Source organism: Alosa alosa, chromosome 13 (genome assembly GCF_017589495.1).
Source record: "Alosa alosa isolate M-15738 ecotype Scorff River chromosome 13, AALO_Geno_1.1, whole genome shotgun sequence".
Classification (NCBI taxonomy): Eukaryota; Metazoa; Chordata; class Actinopteri; order Clupeiformes; family Clupeidae; genus Alosa; species Alosa alosa.
In genome coordinates this window covers 1,621,022-1,645,143 of record NC_063201.1, presented here as the reverse complement: position 1 = coordinate 1,645,143, position 24,122 = coordinate 1,621,022, and the positions used below count along the sequence as shown (strand labels likewise).

Below are 24,122 nucleotides of genomic sequence, written 5' to 3'. Positions count from 1 at the left end.
CCACTAGATGGTGCTGCTTCTGCTGTAGCAATAGGTCACTTGTAAAACACACACTACTTGAGGATGTGCATGATATAGGCCCTACACCCTCCAGTGGGGTATTCCAAGTACGTGGTTTAGTGACAAACCTGGGTTAGTTAACTCAGAGTAAAGGGTTAAACCTCCTAACAAAACAATGCCATAGGGCTCAGAAGGTTTACCACTTTCTCTGAGTTAACTTACCCAGGTTTGTCACTAAACCACATACTCGGAATACCCCCCAGCACACACACACACACACACACACACACACACACACACACACACACACACACACTACAATACATTTCATCTGTTATATCCATTGTGTCAGCTGTCACATTGTAAAAAGACTAACTTTGGAAAATCCTTCAAAATCTGTTCAGGTGAGCAGCAAAGAGGCTACGGACTCTTTTGATGAGCTAACTCAGCAACAGAGTGGAATGATAACATTCAGCTTGAATGGCAACACTTCTGACAACAAGTAAACAAAAACAACTCCTCTGCAGCACTCCTTTGGTAGCCTACTCTTCTGCTGCACTTTTTGAGCCCTACCCAGACCCACCTAGTAGGCTGTCACCTATATGCTCATGATCTTTTATAGGATCATTAAACACACATTGATTTATTATCTTCTGTGGGAATACACACACACACACACACACACACACACAGTGCCTTGAATCTAGGCTATTTCTAACTCCTAGTGCTTTCCTAGTGGATTTCAGTGTCATGGAAGTCAGTCACTGGAAGTATCAAACCAGTCAAATATTTATTTTGTTTGTAAACATTAGGTCCTGCATGTTTATGCAATGAAAATAAATATGTGTCCTATTCAGTTACTTAGAAATAAGGCGAAGAGAAACATTTTTGCTTGTGCATTTTTGTCAACGTCATTTTTGGCGCCGGAAAGAGAATTGTAAACAGTTGAGGGGGCGGGGCTTCATAGCCTTTACCTCAGCTCAAGAACCGTTGTTTGCAGATTTACAAGAAGTCTGCTCAGGAAAAAAATAGCTATTTAAAGGAATTCACCATACTTGTACGGCAACAAACACAACGACGAAGCGGTTACTTCCAAGTATCTGGAACGCAAGACAGGATTGAGGTAAATGTGTACCTCGCCAGTGTTCTTCTGTTCTGCACCCTGGCCAGCTAGCTAATGTTGGGGAAAGCTAACTAAAGCTATCATACCTAGCTACAGAGTTGTTTTGCTAGACTATTGAAGGCCCTCCGTCGTTTTCACAGATGCAATAAATTAACATGAGAAGGTCCGTCCGTTGTATTTAAAGTTTGTGAGTATTGCATGTCATATTTTGCCCAGCCTCGCTGGTTTTCTCGAGAGACTTAACTATTTGTTTCTGTTGCACTGTTGCACCGTGCTTTTGCAAAACCTTCTCAGTTTGGTCATCAATCGTTCTGTCTTGACAGGTCTAATAGTTCTGTTGTTGTCTTTAACTTAAATCTCAGCTGTTCTTTAGGAAATCCCACAACTTTGTGTGTTTTTTGACAATTTGATAGATTACTAACATGTGCTACCAGTCCTTTAAAATGATAATGTTGGCACATAATCATTTTTGCAATCCAGGAACAACTCAGAATTTTGGTCTATTTGCATAGTTGTATTATAGTGTTTAATGCAACATCTTAGCTTGCATTGTCGCAATTATGTCATGTCAGTGTGTGTGTGTGTGTGTGTGTGTGTGTGTGTGTGTGTGTGTGTGTGTGTGTGTGTGTGTGTATGCCCTATGTGTGTGTATTCTGAACTCGATATGTTTCCGTTTTTTGTTGTTGTACTCTACTATAGAGACCATGGAGGCAGGAGAGGACCAAAACTCTGGCTCTGCCAATGGCAACACTCAGTCAGGAGGGAACTCCCGCCCTCCTCAGATCGCTCATATGTCTCTGTATGAGAGACAAGCTGTACAGGTGAGAATTTACAGTATTTGAAATGGACAGTTATTATGTTCGTTTGACTTTGAACCTGGGAAGATGTAACAAAATTCACTAAATTAATATAAATACGTATTTTTTGTGCTTGTTTATCAGAGAAATATACATTTGATATGAGCAGTAGTGGAGACCATTTCTGTTCAAACACCTAAACGGTTTGTTTATAAAGGCTGCTTAGCAAACACGCTAACAGAGTATTCCTCCTCTTATTAAAATTCTTTGCGAATAATACATATTGCAATGTCCTAGTCACACTGCACATTGATTGTTCCCTTTTTTTCTAAGTGGCTTTGGATAAAAGCATCAGCTAAATGACTAAATTTAGGTGTGAAATCCCAACTGTGTGGCAATGGGTAATGTAGTGTTGTTTTCTTGTTGGCAGGCCCTGCAGGCATTGCAGAGACAACCAAATGCAGCTCAGTACTTCCAGCAGCTGATGCTACAACAGCAGATCAACACAGCTCAACTGCATAACCTCGCTGCTGTACAACAGGTTAGACCAGCACACAGTGCTTTGCCATTGGATGGATCACAAACTCGAGCACAGAAACATGCTTTGACACACGCACGCATGCACGCACGCACACACACACAAACACAAACACGCACACACACACACACACACGTGCCATAGGAAAGAGTATAGAATAAATCATGTATACATTTATAAGAGCAAAAGTGTGCCTTTGATTAAAGTAACCTCTGTGTACTGTAGCATCCACAAGCATATTTGACCATGATATGTTATCATAATTACAGACTGCTATTAAAATGTCTCACAGATTGTGCTAACTGTCAAACACAAATTCATAGATGATCTGGTAACTACACAGACAACAAATGCTCACAATTCTACGACTCTGTTGTCTGTGAGGTCATGGCACAGTAAAACTAATTCATGCCGCAGCTTTGGTCTAGAGTTGTGTACTCTCATTACATGTTCCTATCTTGATTGAGGCAGAGACGACAGCATGCAAGCCTAGATTGGGGCCCTTTGACAGCTGGGTAGAGACGACAGCATGCAAGCCTAGATTGGGGCCCTTTGACATCATGCAAGCCTAGATTGGGGCCCTTTGACAGCTGGGTAGAGACGACAGCATGCAGGCCTAGATTGGGGCCCTTTGACAGCTGGTAGATGCTGTATGATTGATTGTTTTGCTGAACAAGAACACCAAGAGAAGGAATTTTGTTTGGGGAATAAAACCTGGTTTGTATGGTCCCTCTGTCAGTGTGTCCAGTAAACTCACTGGCGATCACTGTGCTGTGTGTCCAGTAAACTCACTGGCGATCATTGTGCTGTGTGTCCAGTAAACTCACTGGCGATCATTGTGCTGTCTTCATGGTCTTGCAGGCCACTCTTGCAGCCAGTCGTCAGTCCAGTTCTCCCAGCAACAGCGTCTCCCAGGCCACCAGCACCACCCACTGTACCGTGAGTATCATATGGTCACACACACACACACACACACACACACACACATCAACATGCATTAATTTTATGGCAGCAACAATTATTCGATTAAGTTAATCGTAAATTATTTTGGTAATTGTTAATCGTATACATGTATCTATCGGACAAAGTCTCTATCTATTAGTTTAAGCGGGATCATACATGTCCTAACTGATCTCATCTGCACTCACTAGCCAGCTGTTAAATGAAATACAGTTCTCCTTCATCTAAGCACAGGAAAGAGTTGTGTCTGGTTCTCACCCCCCCAGGTCAACCTCAGCACCTCCTCAGGGGGAGGCACCATGACCAACCCCCGGCCCATCGGACCTGCCACCTCGGCCACGTCCTCTGGCCTCACTCAGCCCGTGCTGCTGGGGGGCAGCTCTCCTGGGCAGGGGCAGAACCTGTACCTGAGGGTAGGTCATCGGCTCGTTTGGGGAATCTTGCTTTCTTAGCAGGGGTTGGAAATCAGAGGCTGTCAATGGTCTGAATGATGAGGACGCCATTATTAAAGGATGTGACGTTGGGCCTCCTGCAGCGGCATTTCCTTAGATTCTCCTCTTTAATAATCTCTTAGATTCTCCTCTTTAATAATCTCTTAGATTCTCCTCTTTAATAATCTCTTAGATTCTCCTCTTTAATAATCTCTTGATTTTCTAGGAATGGAATAACTAAGACAAGTCCGTTTCAAATGCAGCACATGGTCTTACGCACCCAAAGTTACCTTTTACCTTGCTGTGCTGAATGACTCACCCCATTAAATTCCACTCTTTTCAGTCCCACTTGTGTTCCTCATCTACTGCTTGGCTTTTTTGATCTCTAGAAATCTTCTCTTCCTCTTCTGACCCTCCCTCTCTTTGGACAGGTCAACCGACCCCTCAGGACACCTCTGGCCTCCCAGCTCATATTTATGCCTGGCGGCACGGCAACAGCGGCTGTGGCAACTGTTGCCCAGCAGCAACCGCAGCAGCCACAACAACATCAACAACATCAACAACAACAGCAGCAGCAGCAGCAGCAGCAGCAACAACAACAGGAAGTCCCTCCTACCTCTATGGGACAATCACCAGACAATGACCAGGTTAAGCATAATTTACCAAACCCAAGACAAGAATGCCAAATGTTAAAAGAACTGTAATAGTAATAAGATAAACTTAATAAGACTACGTTCAGACTATGCGTCTTTTTTGAAGCTGCCGGCGTCTGTTTTACATTATAATCCTATGGAGTGGACCATAATATTCCTCAGCTTTTTTTAAAATGCCCAGCCCAGAATAAACACTCTACCTCAAGTGCTTTTTTGACAGCTGACCAATTACAAGCTGAATTATGAGACAGCAGAAATTGAGTACAATGAGCTATATGACGTGAGGTCTAATGTGTATCACCATATTCATTTATGGAGTTCAACTGGACTTCAAATAAAAAAAGTGGCCTGGCCAACTTTTCTTGTCAAAAACAGAAGCCTAGTCTGAACATGGTCTAACAGGTGTTTTGATTTTATGCGCCATTTTCACGGGGAATAAAATGCTTGTAGAGAACCTAGTTTTAGATGATCTATTTTTTGTTTAAATGCCTCATTCCAACCTCATAATTGCCCCTCCCAGGTCCAGAACTTGGCTATGCGTTGTGTGTCCACTCCCCGTGTGGCAGCAGTGAAGACGGAGTTCCCTGAGAGGAAAGATGCAGGTGCGTTCATTTTTCATGAATCACAATCCTTTTCATAGTTGTACATTTCACAAACCGCAACCCTCTGTATTGCTAGTAATACTCTAGCAGTAAGCAGATCTCTCTCTCTGGTCCCCATCCCCCTTTTTCCTCTTTTCTCCTCTTCTTTTTTTCCCCGTTTGCCCCTGTTCCTTCCTCTCTCTGTGATTCTGTTCTTTCTCTGTCTTCAGCCACATACTCCATCCCCCAGCATCAGCAGCATCAGCAGCAGCATCAGCAGCATCAGCAGCAGCATCAGCAGCATCAGCAGCAGCAGCATCAGCAGCATCAGCAGCAGCAGCAGCAGTTCTCGCAGGCGGTGGCCGCGGCGGCAGCAGCAGTAGCGCACCAGAGTGCCGCTCCTCAGCAGCCACAGCTCTCCAGCCCCAAGCTGGCCTCCTACGCTCACCCCAGTGCTCCCGGTGTGCCCGGCGGCATGGCCAGTAAGAGTGCGGGCCAGGCCAACATGGCTGCCAACCCCAACGCTGCGGGCTCCGCTGCCGCCGTGCCACCCTCCTCCTCCACTCCCTCCTCCTCCTCCTCCTCCTCGGCCTCCACCGCGCTGCCGCTGTCGCAGCTGCTGCTCTCGCCGTCGGGGCTGTGTCAGGCGCGGGCGGTCACCACCGTCACGCCGGCCGCCACCGTCACCCACATCCTGGTGCCCACATCCAGCGTGCCCACGTCCTCGCAGGGCTACACCATGGGCACCATGGCGACCAAGGCCAACCTGGGCGCCCAGACCCTGGTGGTGCAGCCCATGCAGCAGCAGCCGCAGCAGGGAGCGACCGGTGGCGCGGCCGACAAGCTGTCGCACAGCACCACGCCAGTGCCCATCCAGCCCAAGACCGCGCAGGGCCACCGGCTGCCCATGCAGATGCCCCCACGCCACCCCCCTCCCATCCTCCCCGCTCCTCCCAGCCACAGCCAGCCGTCCGCTGGGCACCACCCGCCCCACGTGCCTGTGCAGCTGGTTGGCGCCAGGCAGGGCACTCTGGGAAACTCCCAGGCTGTGGCGCTGGCGCACGCCCGGAACTGCTTCGCTCAGGAACAGAGCGTAACCCTGGGCAACAACAGCAGCAACAACAGCAGCAACGGCGTGCCCGCCGCCAACGGCAACGGAGGCAGCATGGTGGCCATGGTGACGTCCATGGAGGCGGGGGCAGGAGGAATGTGCCTTAAGACTCCCCAAAGTGCCGTACCGGTCAGCCAGCTGCTGGCCAGTCAGCAGGCAGCGCTGAACCCCAACCTCTCGTCCTCCTCGTCCTCCTCTCCTCCTGTCTCCATCCCCCACTCCATGGATGGACACAGCCATGGCCTAGTGTCCGTGGTGGCGCCCTCCAGTGGAGAGTCTGTGTTTATGCAGTCTGGACCAACAGTGGTGAGGATGGCTGTTCTACTATTCAAACTATGTAATAGTGGGATGAGGGATTTTCAGGCTTCTAGCTTCATGGTTTGGTTAATATTTCCAAAAAGTATCCCTCATTAACTGAAATTACAAAATGTTATTTGTCAGTTTATTGATAATATCACAGAGCACAATAGTGGCCTAGAAACCCCTGAGCTTGCTGTAAAACGTGTCATTTGTATGTGTAAATTCTCAGACGAAGCCTGTGATTGGCTCCCTGAAGAGGAAGTCGGAGTCTGATGGCCCCAACGACCTATCAGGAGAGGCCCTCCCTCATTGCTGTCCGTCAGTGCGAGACTCTGCTCCCCCCCTCTCGCCGGCTCCTTCTCTTGACACAGGTGAGGCCCACGTCCCGCTCTCTCCTCGTAGCTCCCCAGCCACCTGGTACTTGTGTTTGTCTGAAATGAGCCCAGATGACCTTTTCAGCCCTCTGGTCTGTGCAATGTAATATCAGAGGACCAATTGGAATGGAAATGTACCTGTTTGTTTGTCATGGCTGCCCAACGCCCTTTCTCTCCCTGTCCATTTCAAACCTTTCTCATTCTCTCTCTCTCTCTCTCTCTCTCTCTCTCTCTCTCTCTCTCTCTCTCCCGCTATCTGCCAAACTCTCTCCCTCTATCTCCAAACTTTCCATTCTTTTTCCATAACTCTCTCTCTCTCTTTCTCTCTCTCCCTCTCAGCCCCAGAGACGGCCTTCTCCTCTCCTCCCACTCTCCTGCCTCTCCCACGGGGTGGTTGTCAGGGCGACAGGGCCCCCCTCCCCCAGGCGGTGGTAAAGCCTCAGGTGCTCACTCACCTAATTGAGGGTTTCGTCATCCAGGAGGGAGCTGAGCCCTTCCCCGTAAGTCCCCACTCTCGTCAGATATGGACAGGTTCAGCGCTAGTTTAGCAGAGACAGATTAGGCACTGTTTTAATATTGACAAATCCAACACCTGAATTAATGTAGACAGATTCAACACTGATTTAAAATGGACAAATCCAACACTGAATTAATATAGATAGATTCAACATTGATTTAACACTTATTTAATATAGAAAGACTCAACACCGATTTAATATAGACAGTTTCAACACTGATTTAATATAGACAGGTTTAACACAGATTTAAAACCGATTCAATATACACCGTTTCAACACTGACTTGGGGATAATGGCCTATTTACTAGACGAGTCAAGTAATTGTCTATGGACAGTCCTGGCTATACTGATTGAATATTTTCACATTTATGATGTCAAATTTTTTTGGACAGTATTGGCTCTAAATTGAGTCTAAATAAATATGATCGATCTGTGGTGTTTTCAATAACCCAGCCAGTGTCTACAAGTGCTTTGTGTTTTGACTGACAGGTGACCGGGCTAGTGAAGGATCGAGCAGAGGGTTCCATGTCTATGACTGTTACATCCAACATCCAATCAGAAACAGGAGGCTCTGCAGGTGAATACATGTGCCCATGTGACTATGAGTGGCCAAACTAGATACAGCTTCCGCTTGAGATGTGCTTTCTCCCTCACATACCACCAAGCACTGCAGAAAGGGTCATCGTAATAGGAATACTCTTTGTTCAAGTTAATGTACAGTGGGGTACATTTAAGTATTTGAACCCATGCTAAAGTTGACTAAAAAGAGGAATATAAAATCATCTTTTGGAAATTGTATTTCAGTTAACCTATTAACAAATCAAACCAGCTAATAGGCTAACTGAAATAACACCATGCCAATCACTAGGTATGGTGAAGGGTATGTGATGATGTGGGGCTATTTTAATTCCAAAGGCCAAGGGAACTTTATCAGGATGCTTAGTATCCTGGATCCATGGAATCTGGCCTTTAAAAATAAAAATCTACCTGCCTCTATGGGGAATTTAACATAGGGGTGTGAATAGTTATGACCCCTGTATTTTAAGGAAGAACATTTATTTATTTACATTAGATACATTATTCATTCACAAAGAAAATTGCTGTCCTGAAAGGTTGGATAAGGGATTAAGATCAATTTCCAAAAGATGATTTTATATTCCTCTTTTTAGTCAACTTTAGCATGGGTTCAAATACTACACCCCACTGTATGTTCGAGGCACGAGAATGAATGTTTCCATTAGCCTATCAAGTGAAATACACATTATATTTTCAATAATTGTTTAATATAAAATCTCTCTCTCTCTCTCGCTCTCGCTCTCTCTCTCCTGCCGTTCTTGTGTTTGTCAGTGTTGAAGTGTGAGTACTGTGAGAACTTTGCTCCAGCCAGCCAGTTCGGCGGGACCAAGCGCTTCTGTTCCAAGACGTGTGCAAAGAGGTATTCAGAACTCCGCTCCTTATTCTCTAATGCTGTGATTTTAAAGCTCAGACAATTTGCTGTAACACAATTCAAAGCTCTGGTACTTAAGTCTGTAAAGCTCTGGTAACTTAACTATAAGCTACCTTAAAGGGGAACTTGGCAACTATTTCAACGTAATAAACCCGTTTAGAAATCATTTGGATGGTTAAATGACCTGTTCCGGTGAAAATGGTGACTTTTCCCGCTGCCCCTAGCGTCCCCAGACGGAAAACCAACCTTGCAACATTGAGACTACCATCCTGGAAAGAGAAGTGAGAAACAAGAAACTCGTTTTAAATAGTGTTTTCTACCTTGTAACATCCACATTGTCTGCCGAACTTATGCTAACCGTTTTGCTAGCTTGCAAACAAATCCATGTGCTTTATCGTTACCTTTTTCCACAGTTTGAAATAGCATAATGCACAATTTCTCCAGCAGAGGGGGAAATCCTGCCAAGTTTCCCTTTAAGTCTGTAAAGCTCTGGTAGCTTAACTCTAAGCTACCTTAACACTGTAAAGCTCTGGTACTTAAGTCTGTAAAGCTCTGGTAGCTTAACTCTAAGCTACCTTAACACTGTAAAGCTCTGGTACTTAAGTCTGTAAAGCTCTGGTAGCTTAACTCTAAGCTACCTTAACACTGTAAAGCTCTGGTACTTAAGTCTGTAAAGCTCTGGTACTTAACTCTAAGCTACCTTAACACTGTAAAGCTCTGGTACTTAAGTCTGTAAAGCTCTGGTAGCTTAACTCTAAGCTACCTTAACACTGTAAAGCTCTGGTAACTCTAAGCTACCTTAAGTCTGGTATATCACATTGCATGCCATCATGTACGTCAGACATATTGCTATTGTATAAGTATTTTGTCAGAAACACATGTATTTTCCTGCAACAGGTACAATGTGAGCTGCAGCCACCACTTCCGCAGCAGTAGGGGGAGAATGGGGGGGGGCGGTCCACCTCCAGCCCCCCCAGAGAAGGACGCGGTTGCCAGACGCAGGGGTCCTCGCAGGAGTAGCTCTGAGATCGCCTGTGCTAAAATAGCAGGCCGACATTTGCCTATGAAGGTGAGTTCTGACTCTAATAATCAGTCAGAGTTGATTACCTAGTGATATAGTGCTGATTTGATTTAAGTTGGTTTTGTTTTGGGGGCAGCCGTGGCCTACTGGTTAGGGCTTGTAACCGAAGGGTTGCCTGTTCGATCCCCGACCAGTAGGAAAAATGTGGGAATAAAATAATGAAATGAAATGTTTAATGTGGGCAAAAATAATGAAAGGAAAGAAAGAAATCTCTAAAAAAGGTAAATGGTGTTGAAAGGACAGCAATAGCTTCAGCAATAGGGCTATACTGTAGAAAAACAAAACAAAACAAACATATTATTGTAAACACATTATTATATGCCTACACTTGCAGATATATCTACATAAATCAATTTGAGGTAAATGGCAATACCTAATATCAAACATAGTATTTACATGTACACAAAGGGGATAAACTCATCAATATTCATACATGAAAGTTACAACTTTTCTCTTGTTTTATGGCAGGTCATAATATAATTTGCAGCTAGGCATGAACAGTTTGGTTCTTCTCCCAATAATATACAGTATATAGTTTTCTTTGTGGAGATAGATTTTCTAATTCTGTTATATGCTTTTTGAATTCAGCAAAAAAAATGTCTCTTATAGGAGCATATCTAATGCAATTAAGAAGGAAATGTTCATTTATGCAGAAGCTACATTTCCTCATATGTCTAGGCACCCATGTTTGACTATGTCTGCCAGTTTCAATGTGTAGACTATGGTCACTGATTCTGTATTTTGTCAGTGTTGTTCTTTTCTTTCTATCTGATGTCATTTAAGTATGGTGCTATACAGTAATCTCTATTCAGGGATATTCTATTCTCTCTCTCTGTCTCTGTCTATTACTGTATATTCCCTCTCTCTCTCGCTCTCTCTCTCTCTCCTTTGAAGCCCATTTGGTATTCAGTTCGTCTTATTCCTCGACTCTTTTTCTGTCGGTCAGTGTCGCTCTGAGTCCAGCCGATCTGAGGACCTGTCCAGCTGTGACGGGGAGGAAGAGGAGGAAGACTCCCTGTCCCTGTCACCTGGCTCCTCCTTCTCCTGCCCTCCTCCTGCTCACTGCGGACCCCAGTTGGACGGCTCGACGGCTGGTGGCCTGCCATTGGACGGCTCGACGGCTGGTGGCCTGCCATTGGACGGCTCGCATTTCCTTTCGGGTAGCCCCGCCCACTGGGGCGTGGACGAAGTCTGTCGTTTCATTTCGTCTCTGCAAGGTTTGTATGACGAGGAAGATTTCTTGCACTTTGATCCACAATATCCCTCTTCAGAAATCATGTCTTTTGCCTTTCATTGCATAGTTTTAAAGCAGTCTTAATCTTGTGTGGCTCAATAGACCAAAATGCAACAACATTCCCATTGTGACCACTCACAATGTATTTTTTATTTACTTTATGTATCATGTGCTTTGTTCTATTGTTTTTTGTATTTTGGTTGTAGCAGCCTTTATCCTCTATCCGAAACACATTTCTCCCTTGGGAGATCTAATAAAGTAACCTTGAGCCTTGACCTTGACAACACCATAACCATGGGTTTGGTTTAGAGAGAACACAAAGCAATCAGATGCGTTACTCTCACGTTAAATGCTTCAAACTGATTTGTACAAAAGTTCCTGTGGAATGACTGGTAGCGTGAGTAGAGATGTGCATCTTCCTGGTCATTTGACTGTGCTGTGTGCACTTCCTGGTAGGCTGCGAGGACCTGGCGCCTCAGTTCCTGTCGCAGGAGATCGACGGCCAGGCGCTGCTGCTGCTGAAGGAGGAGCATCTCATGTCCACCATGAACATCAAACTGGGACCAGCGCTCAAAATCTGCGCCTCCATCAACAACCTGAGAGACTGAGGACGGAGGGGGGGGGGATTGCTGGGGGGAGAGGGAGGGAGGAAGGGAGGGGTGGGTTGGGAGTGTGGGGGGTAAAGGTTTGAGCCATCAGCCACCTGAGACTGCAGACATGGGGGGGGATGGGGGAGAGGAATGGGTTGCTGGTTTTTTTTTTTTGGGGGGGGCGACTACTTTGAGCCTGGGACAACTTAAAAGACTGAAGATATGAGTTGATGAATGTTCAGGGGGTGGGGGGGGGGGGGGGGGTGGGGTTCAGCAAATGAGTTGGAAGACTAAAGAGATGAATGGGGCAGAGACAGGTGACCGGATGAACCATCATCCACAACCTGAGACTGAAGAGGTGTGCGGATGGGAGGGGGACAAAGTGAAAGTTAATCTGTAGTGTAGGTGGGACATGCATATGGGACAGGGACCGGGGCGACTGCAGAAGCATTGGGCCACATGAAAACAAAAGGGAGGGATTAGGATTGCTCCACACTGGGGGGCGGGTGGTGAGGTGGGGGTCTGGGAGGAGTAAAGGAGTGAGTGTATCGCCTTAAGCCCTTTACATACTCGCCACCCCCGACCGCTAGCGCGTCAATGTGACGTCAAAATGGAACATTGTCGCATGTCAATACAGGTGGGGAATGGTGAGTATGTAGTGGCCGTTAGTGAGCTCCAGCGACAGGACTGAATGGAGGGGCAAATGGGGGAGGAGCTTTGATTTACCTGGACATTGAATGTGCAACCAATTTTTCTTTTTATTGTTTGGTCTGAGTGATCATGTAATCATGATGTGAAGTCCATTACAGCTAAACCGATAAAAGCTGGAAACCGTTGAGTGTGTGTGTGTGTGTGTGTGTGATGAATGGGAGTGAGAATGTGAGGGGGAGTGTGTCATTCGAGACATATAACTCAAAACATGTGAGTGTGCAGATATGATTACAGTAGGTAATCACCAGTACTCAAAGTAGTTGGACAATTTAGCCGTTAGTTCTGAGAATATGCATACGATGCCTTCGTCGCCTCTCTGGAGTGTTACACATTTTCTACAGTAGAGACGGAGAGTGAAGGCTTGAGTCTCCACTGACATTTGCTCTTTTCATTCCATCAAAATGTTTTCAAAGACAGGGCTGGGACGCACATGAAACGGTCCACCTCTGTCAGTAGGAGTAAAAAAAACAATCATAGGAAGCAAAACTAAAACCCTTAGGTATTATTTTTTTCTACAGTAGCTATTAGGGGTGCTTTTCTTCATTTATACTCAAAAAAAAAAAGATATTGAAAATATTTTTTGGAGGGCAGTTTACATGAAAGCTGTGCGTTGAGTAGCAGTGTTAGAAGCTTGACCTGACAGTCACAGAGCGACGTGCATGTGCGAGTGTGGGAGCGAGTTTGAGATCATGGTTGGATCATGAGTGAACCTGTTTCTCTATATGCAGAAATATTAAATAAACAGAATCTGTTTTCTTGAACGAGTCTCCTGTTTCTGAACATGACCACAAAGTAGCTTTTGTTTAGCTTGAGTTAGATCAATCAGTTATTGGAAAAACAATTTCCATGTGATCCATTCAAAACATTGCACAGCTAAACTCTGTGAAAGTACAGTAAGAGATTAAGAGCTTTGACAGTTTTGTTTATTTTTATTAGACACCTGTACACATTAGAGGGACACATTTTAAACACTTCACATCAAACGCCAAGATGACACTTCATCACTTCACATCACACGCCTCAAATCCCTCATCAGGCCAACCAGACCACGTCCTGCTGCCTTTCGTCAACACCAAGCTAGGAAACAAATCTTCCTTTAAAAAAAGAGGTGATTGTCATAGAGCAGTTTTTTTTAACTCTTAGTGACAAAATGTTGAATGGGATTCTGTCACAAGCTGTATTTGTGTGATCCCATGTTGTTGGTTTTCTCTTTCAGGCCATCATAAGGTGGGGGCAGATAGATAGACCATGTGCCTTTGGGTTACGTTTGGTATTGGCAGCTGGTCCCCTTTTTTATATTATTAATCTACAAAAGAAAATACATAATGTGTAAAATACCAGCAATCTCACATAATAAACTAAATTGATTTCATCTGAATATATTATTAATCTTAGACTTCTTGGTAAACACGAGAATATTAACCTTATATTTACAGTACCGGAGCAATTGAAGTGGTTTCCATGTTCAAGTCTACTGCCATAATGTGTTTGATGGATTATTTCCACAGCGTTTGATCTCAGCCCATACAACACAACACAAGGCTCTATGTGGTGGCCTCTCTTGCTCCTGCTGAAGGGGTCAACTACGCACAGTAAACCACAGGGAATCCTCTGGGCCACATGCATACTCCCGTGTGTAAACTGCGTGCGCATACGGAGAGTAAATTCCCTGGCTTGGCCAACATAAGCAGGTCGTTTTCAGCGCACTGCACAGCACAGTGCAGATGACAGGCAACGGGAAGTGGAGAAAAGGGGTTCTAGTGTGGGACGGCTCAAGGAGATGGACTGATTGATCTGCGATTCACTACAGGAAAGGTAAAGTGAGTAAAGGCCCAGAACACAGCGGATTAGAGGAACAAGGACACTGTAAGAACTGCTGTTCCTTCATTGCGAAAGGAAACATTTAATTATTTTTCCTGAATGTGAGAAACTGGAAACAATACGCAAGTAGAAAGACTTAGATGATCATAGCTCGTAGATCAACAGTACAAAGCCTCCCCAGTTGGCTCTTCAGAAGACTGTGTAGTTATTAGAGTCTCCATAGCCGGCCTCCTTGAGGTAACGCTCGATGTTGATCAGTTCAGGCACTCGGAAGACAGTCTTGTCATTGGCACTCTTCTCACCGGATTGGAGCTTGCGACTCACTTCGGCCAATGAGACGCGATCCTGTTCCTTCCACTGGCAGCAGGCCTTGATGATGGCGTACCTGCATGGGGTGGAGACAGAGACATGCAAAGAGGGTCAAGATGTTATCTCTGCATGCTAAACAAAACACAGGACAAAGAAAAGAAATAACTGCAGGGGAAGTGTGTGTGTGTGTGTGTATGTATGTGTGTGTGTGTGTGTATGTATGTATATGTGTGTATTGCTCTTGCTGGTGTACTTACAGTGCATTGGAGCAGTTGGGTGGCTTCTTGATGATTTTGCCTCGCTGATGGTACTGCAGTAGCTCAGTCACAGGCAACTCGGCGAATGGAGCTTCCCCTGATTGGTTAGGAAGGGAGGGTGATGTGTCGAACCCAATCTACAGCATTGTCCTCGACACAAAGGCCACCCTACAAAAACTCACTTTTGTACTACTTAGCTCAGCTGAGCGTTTACTTGATGTAGTGGAGATTGAGCATTCCTGATTAGCCTTATCATTTGCAAAAGTAAACACATGCAGATGTGTCAGGAGGTGGTGTGAGCCATGGCCCAGTTACTATCATAGCAGAGACGGACTATGTACGATATGGCGAAAGCTTTCAGGAAGGAAGTCTAGCAAAAACCACCTTATTGTTTTGGTTCCTTTATACATAAATAGTCTCTGGGTTTCCCTTCAGCTATGCTGTGAACAAGTTACGAGTCAATGACTGATGACCACTAATCAGACTTGAATCACGGAGAAACTCACCTAGTGTCGCCATCTCATAGAGCATGAGTCCGAAAGACCAGCTGTGAAGACAAGAACAAAAATCACAGATTTAGAAATGAAAAGACCACAAAGTCCCATACAAAATGAATAAAGTCAAGCCACTCAGTTTAAAACCAGATCAGATCACTTACACGTCACTTTTTTGACTGATAGGCCTTCTGGCCAATAGCTCTGGCGCCTGCCACTTCTTGCCAGAATCCTCATGGGCATGGGTAGCTCCCGCCCCCCTAGCATAGGCACCACCAAGACCCCACAGTTTGGCCGTGAACTGACGACTGACCAGAACACTGCGTGCTTTTATGTTGCCATGTACAAGATTTTTGCTGTGGAGATACTCCTAGAAGAAGAGAAAGAAACTATGTAAACACACAGCTCACAGCACAGCTATAGACATTCAATAATGACAAGATGATGACTATTTCATCTCTCAAATATATATATATATATATATTAATTTGCACAACCTTGGTGACACTGTTAAGGTAGAAGCACCTCGCTAGGACACTCACCAGGGCAGAGGCTACATGGGAGGCCATGGTGAAGACGCGTTTCTCCGTCATCTCACAGAGCGCATCCACGCCCACATTTTCCTGCAAACAACATTTGGAAAAAATAAAACTGTGTCAAAGGTCTTAGGTCAGAAGTCTGTAGTTCATGTCATGATCTACCTGGTAGTGTTTGGTAGTGTAGATTGCAGAAACCATTTCTAAATTTTCTTGGCACACCTAATGCTGCATTCCAGAAAACTCAGATGTCGGATATTTCCTAGTTGGAATCTTCCAATTTCATTCCAGACCAGAGGTCAAGATTTCTGACCTACTTGAAGTGAAATGGAACACCACTCGAAGTCTCCCACTTCTAAACTCGGGGCACATTGATCTACCTTAACTTCAAAGTTGGAACTGAAGTCCGATCTCCTACATCTGAGTTGTCTACAACGCAGCATAATGCATGTATGTGGTATCAGGTGATCTTGCATCATGGGAGTTGTAGTTGAACTCAGACTCCCTCACCTGCCTGCACCTCCACAGGAAGCCCAGCATGTCCCTGTTCTCCATTTCCTCAGTGACAGTGATGAGCGGCGCTCGCACGGACACCACACCCAGCAGCTCCGGCAGGAAGGGGTGGGGCCCCAGCTGGGACAGGAAGGAGGCAAAGCCCAGGAACGACTGAGACTCACCGGCACTGGCCGAGTCTGAGGGGACAAAGAGACAGGAGAGAAGAGAAAAGTTATATGCACTACTGCACTATAAAAGTTATATGCACTACTGCAATATAAAAGTTATATGCACTACTGCACTATAAAAGTTATATGCACTACTGCACTATAAAAGTTATATGCACTACTGCAATATATTGCAACAGCAAATTAGCTACTCTTTATGGAGCATAACCACTGATGAATGCTGAAAAAAAAGAATATTTGCAATGCCATTTTAATGAAAGGAATCAAGCGTATAGGTCAGTTGAGGTCTTTTTAATGAAAGGAATCAAGCGTATAGGTCAGTTGAGGTCTTTTTAATGAATGGAATCAAGCATATAGGTCAGTTGAGGCCATTTTAATGAATGGAATCAAGCGTATAGGTCAGTTGAGGTCTTTTTGAGGATATTACTGTTATTTCTATGCTATCTCTACAATCAGAGAAAGATTTCTCATGATCCGTCAGATCATTTTCAGCTTGAGTAGGTTATTACAGCTTGTGGTAGTGGTAGCTCTCTGTTCACCTTTTAGCACTCTGAGAACCACATTCCTGTTGTCCATCCTGGCGCGGTACAGCGAGACTGTGCTGTCGGACTTCAGTGAGTAGGACGAGGGCAGCGGAGTGACCAGCTTGAACTTCTCGGGCAGGCGGTGGCGTGGCTCTTTGGCGGCACCAACCATGGCGACGGTGTCCGCAGAGACGGAGCCGGGCGGGAGGCTGAAGGTGTCGTTGTCGACGCTGAAGGAGCCGCGGCCGCTGGAGTAGATGCTGGACACGCCGCTGGAGGACGCCAGGGGCGTGAAGGTGGAGTAGGACGGCAGGTCCAGAGCGATGCTCTCGTGCTCCAGAGGGTTGATGCCTGGAGGGGCTGGAAGGACGACACAGAGAGGGGGAGAGTGAGTGTCACGGTTGGTCATCTGGGCTGGATGCAGTGGTATATAATATAAGAACAGTTGATGAAAAAGGGTGTAAAAAAAAGTGGAAGTTCAGTGTAAATTGACCCCTAGTCCTGTTGTTCAAGCTCATCACATGCAGTCCATAGGAAAAAGAATGAGACAATTTGGGACAACATGGGCCAAGTTATGGACAGGCAGCTTAAAGCAGACCCATGGGCCAAGTTATGGACAGGCAGCTTAAAGCAGACCCATGGGCCAAGTTATGGACAGGCAGCTTAAAGCAGATATGGGCCAAGTTATGGACATGCAGCTTAAAGCAGACCCATGGGCCAAGTTATGGACAGGCAGCTTAAAGCAGATCCATGGGCCAAGTTATGGACAGGCAGCTTAAAGCAGACCCATGGGCCAAGTTATGGACAGGCAGCTTAAAGCAGATCCATGGGCCAAGTTATGGACAGGCAGCTTAAAGCAGACCCATGGGGGCAGTGGGGAGTTACTTTCAGTTTTCAGGTTTTAATGCCCCAATGAGTCTGCTTTAAGCTGCCTGTCCATAACTTGGCCCATGTTGTCCCAAATTGTCTCATTCTTTTTCAGGGCTCCATGTGGTGAGCTTATACAACAGGGCTATGGGTCAATTTACACTGAACTTACACTTACACGTAGAAAGGATCAAGTTACGGGAAAACATGGAGGGCGAGTGAATAACAGCATTCAGAGGAAGCTGGAGAGGGTTTGGAGGCAAACTGGGACTTGGAAAATGACTCTAGGATAGATGTCAGAAGTGCAAGACTGAAGACTATGGGAAGCTGAGAGAGTGAGAGAGGGGGCAATGGCTGTGTTGCTTCTAGACAAGACACATTCCATGTCAGTCCTAAGGTTTTCTAATCAGCGGGTACATTTATATATTGCACGCAGTGAAATACTGCTGCATGTCATCATCTATACCCACACACGATATACCATCAACATCCCCTAGATTCCCCCTTGACTATACTGCTTCTGAACTCACCATCGATGCCCTGGAGGTTTCTCCTGGAGCGTTGGCCTTTACTGCCTTTGTTGGCCGATGGTCGCAGACGGTCCACTTTCTCAGGGCAGAAGCGCAGCAGAAGCAGGAGAATCAGAACGCCCAGGAACGATGCCAACAGCAGCACGGGCACCACGATCACCTCCTGCTCGTACACACGCACATCTGCACAAAACAGCACCACGATCACCTCTTGCTCATACACACGCACATCTGCACAAAACAGCAACACGGGCACCACGATCACCTCCTGCTCGTACACACGCACATCTGCACAAAACAGCACCACGATCACCTCCTGCTCGTACACACGCACATCTGCACAAAACAGCAACCCAGTGGTCAAGGACAATGAGGATAATGTCGTCTACACAATATGCAACCCAGTGGTCAAGGACAATGAGGATAATGTCGTCTACACAATATGCAACCCAGTGGTCAAGGACAATGAGGATAATGTCGTCTACACAATATGCAACCCAGTGGTCAAGGACAATGAGGATAATGTAGTCCACACAATATGGTATAACTGTGCCTAGGTAAACAAGTTCATGCACTGACACGGTGCGTAAATTAATCAGGTAAATGCAATAGAGGGTGTGACCTGTTTTACCACACATGTAGTGCTTTTAATATAACTTACAAATATTTGTTTACATACAGATATCTGAATGCAAATGTAGACAATAAATAGTGATAACCGTAAGAATAAACAATAGATTTGCCTGTTCAAATATGTGGACAGTACAGCCTGCTGTAAACCTGGTCAACCTATACGAATAAACACAGCAGCAACCCATAGGAATAAACACAGCAGCATGCTGGTGAATGTGTGGGGGTTTCCTAAAGAAACAGCCTCTAATGAGAAAATAACTTCCTGCTCACACTAAGCATGACGTGGCAGGAAAATCAAGTCCCGAGTTAGCCGCTCAGCCTCCAGACTGGCAGAAGTGTCTTAACTATGTTTCCTTATTCCTGTCCACCAGGTGAGTCTGACCTGTGGCTTTCTTTCTATGACATCATGGCCTCCATGGAAAAGGCACATTTTTGCAATTTGTATTATTCTATTGCTGTTAGCCTTCATGTCATAAGATTTTACACATACAATGTCAGTGCCAATCTACTACCTGCACAACTGATTTGTTGTCATTGTGTATGCCCATTAGGGCAGAACATAAGGACAGCATGCGCTATGGGAAGAAGTGAGATTTTCTACATAGCAGTTCAAAGTAGGAATGGCTCATCAGCTAACTGACATCCTTTAAGTAACTCAGTGATGATATTTAAATATCCATCCAAAACCCTAAGGCAGAAAATGGTTGTACTCACAGCAGAGGGTGTCCCCCGTCTGGCACTGGGAGTCAGACATCCTGGAGAAAGAGTGAGAACACCAGAGAGACACAGGTGAGTATGACAGGTGAGCATGACAGGGCATGAGAGACACAGGTGAGCATGACAGGTGAGTATGACAGGGCATGAGAGACACAGGTGAGCATGACAGGTGAGTATGACAGGGCATGAGAGACACAGGTGAGTATGACAGGTAAGCATGACAGGTGAGTATGACAGGGCATGAGAGACACTATGGTTCTCCCTGCTGGTGAGGAAACAGTGCTGGCCACACTGATCACAGAGGTGATGACAGACAACATGACGGCGCCTTCCTTGTGGTGTCGGGAAGTTTTGCGAAGGACAAGAACATACATCATCTCTGTTTCCACCCTCTACACACAGAGGGATTATTGTGTAAGTAAAGTTCTCAAATAAAGCAGCACACACACACACACACTCTCTCTCTCTCTCTCTCTCTCTCTCTCTCTCACACACTCAACACACACACACACACACACACACTCAACGCGGAAACGAAGTTTCACCTCGATATATTGTGTAGCCAAGCAAATGTGCTTGTTTCCCACAAGACAAACTTGTTTTGCTAGATTAGTGAAACTAACCACTAGATGGTGCTGCTTCTGCTGTAGCAATAGGTCACTTGTAAAACACACACTACTTGAGGATGTGCATGATATAGGCCCTACACCCTCCAGTGGGGTATTCCAAAGTGCGTGGTTTAGTGACAAACCTGGGTTAGTTAACTCAGAGTAAAGGGTTAAACCTCCTAACAAAACAATGCCATAGGGCTCAGAAGGTTTACCACTTTCTCTGAGTTAACTTACCCAGGTTTGTCACTTTTCATCACAGTTCATATGGATTGAAACAAGCCCTGGTCTAATGGTCTTGTTTGTGTTCTCTCAGAAGGTAGGTGTGGTGTGAGGGTGTGAGGACTGTTGCAAATGTGGGTAGGCAGTTAAGCACCATCTAACCACTAAGCTTGATTCTCATGACATGCTGATCATTTGCATAACATCTGAAATGGGAAAACTGGCTGTTAAATAGCAAGGATTTAAATGTAGTTGCAGACGATTATGTATGTTGGTGTGACCCAACTCTCTCAGGTGAGATGAGGTTAGGGCTGGGTGTACAGTATGCCATGGTGGTGTGACCCAACTTAAGTGTTGAAACAATGAGGAATTGTGACTTCCAATTTCTGTCAGTGTTATAACTAATCCATACAGTGTTGTAACTAACCCATACAGCTGTCAAGTGTCAAAGGCTGTAATAATTAATATAACAGATTAATGGAGTCTTGATTCAATTATGCTAATTAGCTTTGGATGACTACTCATTTGATTCAATTGATTTGTGGTGGTATTACACCTTATACACCTTATAACTGTTAGATTGGCACTAAAACAATCAGTAGGTGGGGGTCACCTTTGGTTTCTAAAACATTCAGAACTGTTAGATTGGCACTAAAATAATCCGTAGGTGATGTCATCTTTAGTTTCTAAAACATTCAGAAGTGTTTTTTAACAGGCCAGGCCAGACATCAGACCTATTTAGGCCCTCTCTCCTTACATCTGCAATGTCCTCTCCAGGAATCATTAATGAAGCCCCAAGACTCCAGCTCAAGTAACTAACAAGTGAACACTATAGTTAATGGTGGTTGTTTTTCAGTGACTATTGTCTTTTGAAAATATAAATACCCCCACACACACATTGATTTAGGGTGTTATGAGGTTATATCCCAAAATAACTTGTAGAGAAGCCCATATTGCACACTGTGAAAAGTGCCTGTGGATGTACAGAAATGGTTTGGAAAGCGATGTGGTCTACACTTAGTTTCCACATTAAACCAAGAGAAGGAGACCACATCCAGAACAATCTAATTGTACCTATTTAGCTCAGTGTGGTGGATTTTTTCTAGGATATAGATATTTTAGATTTCGTCTTTGTTGATCATGATGTATGGGAAGACAAACATACCATGTCACAGGAATGTTCAACAAAATATACCACAGTACTAGGAATGCATCTTGCTTGCTGTTATTCAAATGTGTCAACATTTCCACATCTGTTGAGAGTACCCTCAGATTAAAATAAACCTTGCGGTAATTAGCACATCAATGTGACACCTACAAATATCTATATCTTCCTCTACATTTTCCTCTACAAATGCGTTAGCAGTTATGTAAATAGACCATGCTCTGGAGGTGTCTTGTCTCACACCCAGAACCCTTGTCAGCTCTGCATCAGGCGGTTCACCCCCTTAACCTGTCTGACAACATATTTCACCCAACTACCGGTAAGTCACACACACACCTATACACAAACACACGTATATGTATTTATACACACACTACACTGACTACAGATCCCCTCAGGATGAAGTAATACAGTAGGATCAGGTATGAAGTGGTGGCATCATCTTACCTGTATGTCAGTATATCTGAAGGACGCCAAACTCTATAATCCTTTCGTCCTTTAAAATAATCCCAGTTCCTTCAGATGGAGGTGTTGATGAGGTCCTTCTCCTGAGGTCTTACCCAGGCGGTGACATAGCCACCCTGCTTCATACACACACAGCAGCAGCAGCAGCAGGTTGGGGTTATCGCCAAAAGCCTTCCGCCGTTCTGCCTAGCTCCTGCAAACACTGAGCCAGGTTATCACGCACTCTTTAGGTGCCGCTGTTTGTGTGCTTATTGAGGTTTTTTTTGTTTAGTTTCCTGAACGCAGTGGCTCCTTGTTTGTCTTAGCCACACCCTCAGCTGTAACCTAGTCCCGCCCTTTTCACCTATTCTCCTGCTATCTGTTGGCTGGCTTCTCTTGTTTTGAAGTTGCCCTGCAGTGTTGGGCTTTTGGGTGAGTCCAAAAATAGATAGGGTGAAAGGTAGGGTGATTAAAGCTCATTGATGATCGTTAACTACATGCAGGATCCTCTCCCACTCTTTCTATCTGTCTTTCTTGCTCTCTTCGTCATCCTGACCTACCAGGGCCGAGTGTTGCTGTCAGCTATCGACAGGTGGACACTCCCTCTCTTCTCTTTGTCTGAGAGAAACTGGTCTTTCCACTTTATTCCTCTCTCTCTCTCTGTCATACATATCTAGCCTTCTCTCCTGTCATGCTAACCTCCAATGCAGAGCAGTAATTCAGGTTTGTCCATTTTCTCACCTAAATTTATTGGTGACAATTGCCCTTATAAACCCACAGAGGTTTTAAGTCACTAATCCCCTTAACTGTTTTAATTGAGTGAATTTGCTTTGAAAAAATAGACTGCTTGCACTGCAAAAACTGCTTAGCGTGTTATTAATAGTGTTATTAATCTTATATCAAGATAAAAAAACTAGTTGGTATTGTTTTCAGTATAAAGAGACTTACCTAGCGCTTTTTTGTGAAATCATTTGACTTAATTTAAAAGAAATTTGACTCATTTTAAGACATCTCATCTTGAAAACAAGCAAATTTGTCTGCCAGTGCGTTAAGCAAATTTGTCTGCCAGTGCGTTAAGCAAATTTGTCCTAAAAACAAGCAAATTTGTCTGCCAGTGCGTTGAGCAAATTTGTCTTGATAAGACTCCTTAAAATAAGTTAAAGTCTTCTTAAATTAAGTCAAAATGATCTTTTGAGAGGGCGCTAGGTAAATCTTTTCATACTAAAAACAATACCAAATAGATTTTTTAATCTTAATATAAGATCAATAACACTTGGTTAGAATTCATTTTTTGCAGTGTGATTTGTTACTTATTTACCAATACTCTGTTAGACTATGATGAAAATCATCGCATTTATGATCCTCTGATGATACAGGATAAATATATTTAGATTCAGAGTGCAGTCCTTTTAAACCATAATGGATTATTGCTGTTTTGTCTTTATACAACATATTCTTTACACATCATAAGTTATAAATGTGAAGTAAACTACATTAAAAGTTTTAATTCACTATACTGAGTTACAAGTTCATGTAAATTACACTGTAATATCAGCGCTGTTTCTTTTTAACTAAAGACGGCTACACAATGGAATATTTTTTTGACGGCATTATGAGAGTCAACAGGTAAAACAGTAGGCCTCTACCTGCAATGGACATAAAACTGTATGCAAATAGTTTTGCTCAGCTGGGTAGTGTAGTTCCTCCCAAATTGCATGGGGGCATACGTGGCGTGACAAAGCATTAGAGTAATCCAAAATGTGGGTGCAATTGTACATTATTTATTTACATTTTCAGGCAGATAAAACACCTGAGGCAACAAGTGCTCACAGTGCTACACTGTTATGTTTACCAATGTGCCCG

General features: G+C 44.6%; 2 protein-coding genes across 8 annotated transcripts; one reads left to right on the top strand and one right to left on the bottom strand.

Moving 5' to 3' along the window:
• The first annotated feature begins 956 nt into the window (after positions 1 to 956).
• On the top strand, positions 957 to 11,762 carry phc1 (polyhomeotic homolog 1). 2 transcript variants are annotated; one of them, XM_048260433.1, is made up of 16 exons: positions 957 to 1,123; positions 1,823 to 1,944; positions 2,351 to 2,461; positions 3,320 to 3,397; positions 3,685 to 3,831; positions 4,281 to 4,496; positions 5,023 to 5,104; positions 5,314 to 6,500; positions 6,724 to 6,865; positions 7,208 to 7,368; positions 7,876 to 7,963; positions 8,734 to 8,821; positions 9,058 to 9,114; positions 9,731 to 9,902; positions 10,861 to 11,131; positions 11,605 to 11,762. In XM_048260433.1, the coding sequence occupies exons 2-16, from the start codon at positions 1,828 to 1,830 to the stop codon at positions 11,754 to 11,756; spliced, it is 3,069 nt and encodes a 1,022-aa protein (XP_048116390.1). In that variant the 5' UTR covers positions 957 to 1,123; positions 1,823 to 1,827; the 3' UTR covers positions 11,757 to 11,762. The 2 variants fall into 2 exon arrangements, with proteins under 2 accessions (XP_048116390.1, XP_048116392.1); XM_048260435.1 differs by lacking the exon at positions 9,058 to 9,114.
• Positions 11,763 to 13,358: 1,596 nt separating this feature from the next.
• Positions 13,359 to 23,136, bottom strand: styk1b (serine/threonine/tyrosine kinase 1b). 6 transcript variants are annotated; one of them, XM_048260438.1, is made up of 10 exons: positions 22,263 to 23,136; positions 19,818 to 19,858; positions 18,471 to 18,806; positions 17,089 to 17,433; positions 16,377 to 16,558; positions 15,873 to 15,953; positions 15,495 to 15,700; positions 15,343 to 15,383; positions 14,837 to 14,933; positions 13,359 to 14,655 (listed from the first exon to the last, which is right to left on the bottom strand). In XM_048260438.1, the coding sequence occupies exons 2-10, from the start codon at positions 19,855 to 19,857 to the stop codon at positions 14,460 to 14,462; spliced, it is 1,524 nt and encodes a 507-aa protein (XP_048116395.1). In that variant the 5' UTR covers position 19,858; positions 22,263 to 23,136; the 3' UTR covers positions 13,359 to 14,459. The 6 variants fall into 6 exon arrangements, with proteins under 6 accessions (XP_048116395.1, XP_048116397.1, XP_048116398.1 ...); XM_048260440.1 differs by having other exon boundaries at positions 18,471 to 18,758; XM_048260441.1 differs by having other exon boundaries at positions 18,471 to 18,653.
• Positions 23,137 to 24,122: the final 986 nt, after the last annotated feature.

What these genes read in the sequence shown, in the direction of transcription:
- phc1 (XM_048260433.1), top strand. Translation starts at nt 1,828, where the DNA reads ATGGAGGCAGGAGAGGACCAAAACTCTGGCTCTGCCAATGGCAACACT. An exon ending in ATGAGAGACAAGCTGTACAG is followed by an intron (nt 1,945 to 2,350) that starts GTGAGAATTTAC and finishes TCTTGTTGGCAG; the next exon opens with GCCCTGCAGGCATTGCAGAG. An exon ending in CCCTGAGAGGAAAGATGCAG is followed by an intron (nt 5,105 to 5,313) that starts GTGCGTTCATTT and finishes CTCTGTCTTCAG; the next exon opens with CCACATACTCCATCCCCCAG.
- styk1b (XM_048260436.1), bottom strand. Translation starts at nt 20,007, where the DNA reads ATGCCCTGTCATACTCACCTGTCATGCTCACCTGTGTCTCTCATGCCC. An exon ending in AAACCTCCAGGGCATCGATG is followed by an intron (nt 17,434 to 18,470) that starts GTGAGTTCAGAA and finishes TCGTCCTTCCAG; the next exon opens with CCCCTCCAGGCATCAACCCT. An exon ending in TCCTGTGGAGGTGCAGGCAG is followed by an intron (nt 15,954 to 16,376) that starts GTGAGGGAGTCT and finishes TGTTGTTTGCAG; the next exon opens with GAAAATGTGGGCGTGGATGC.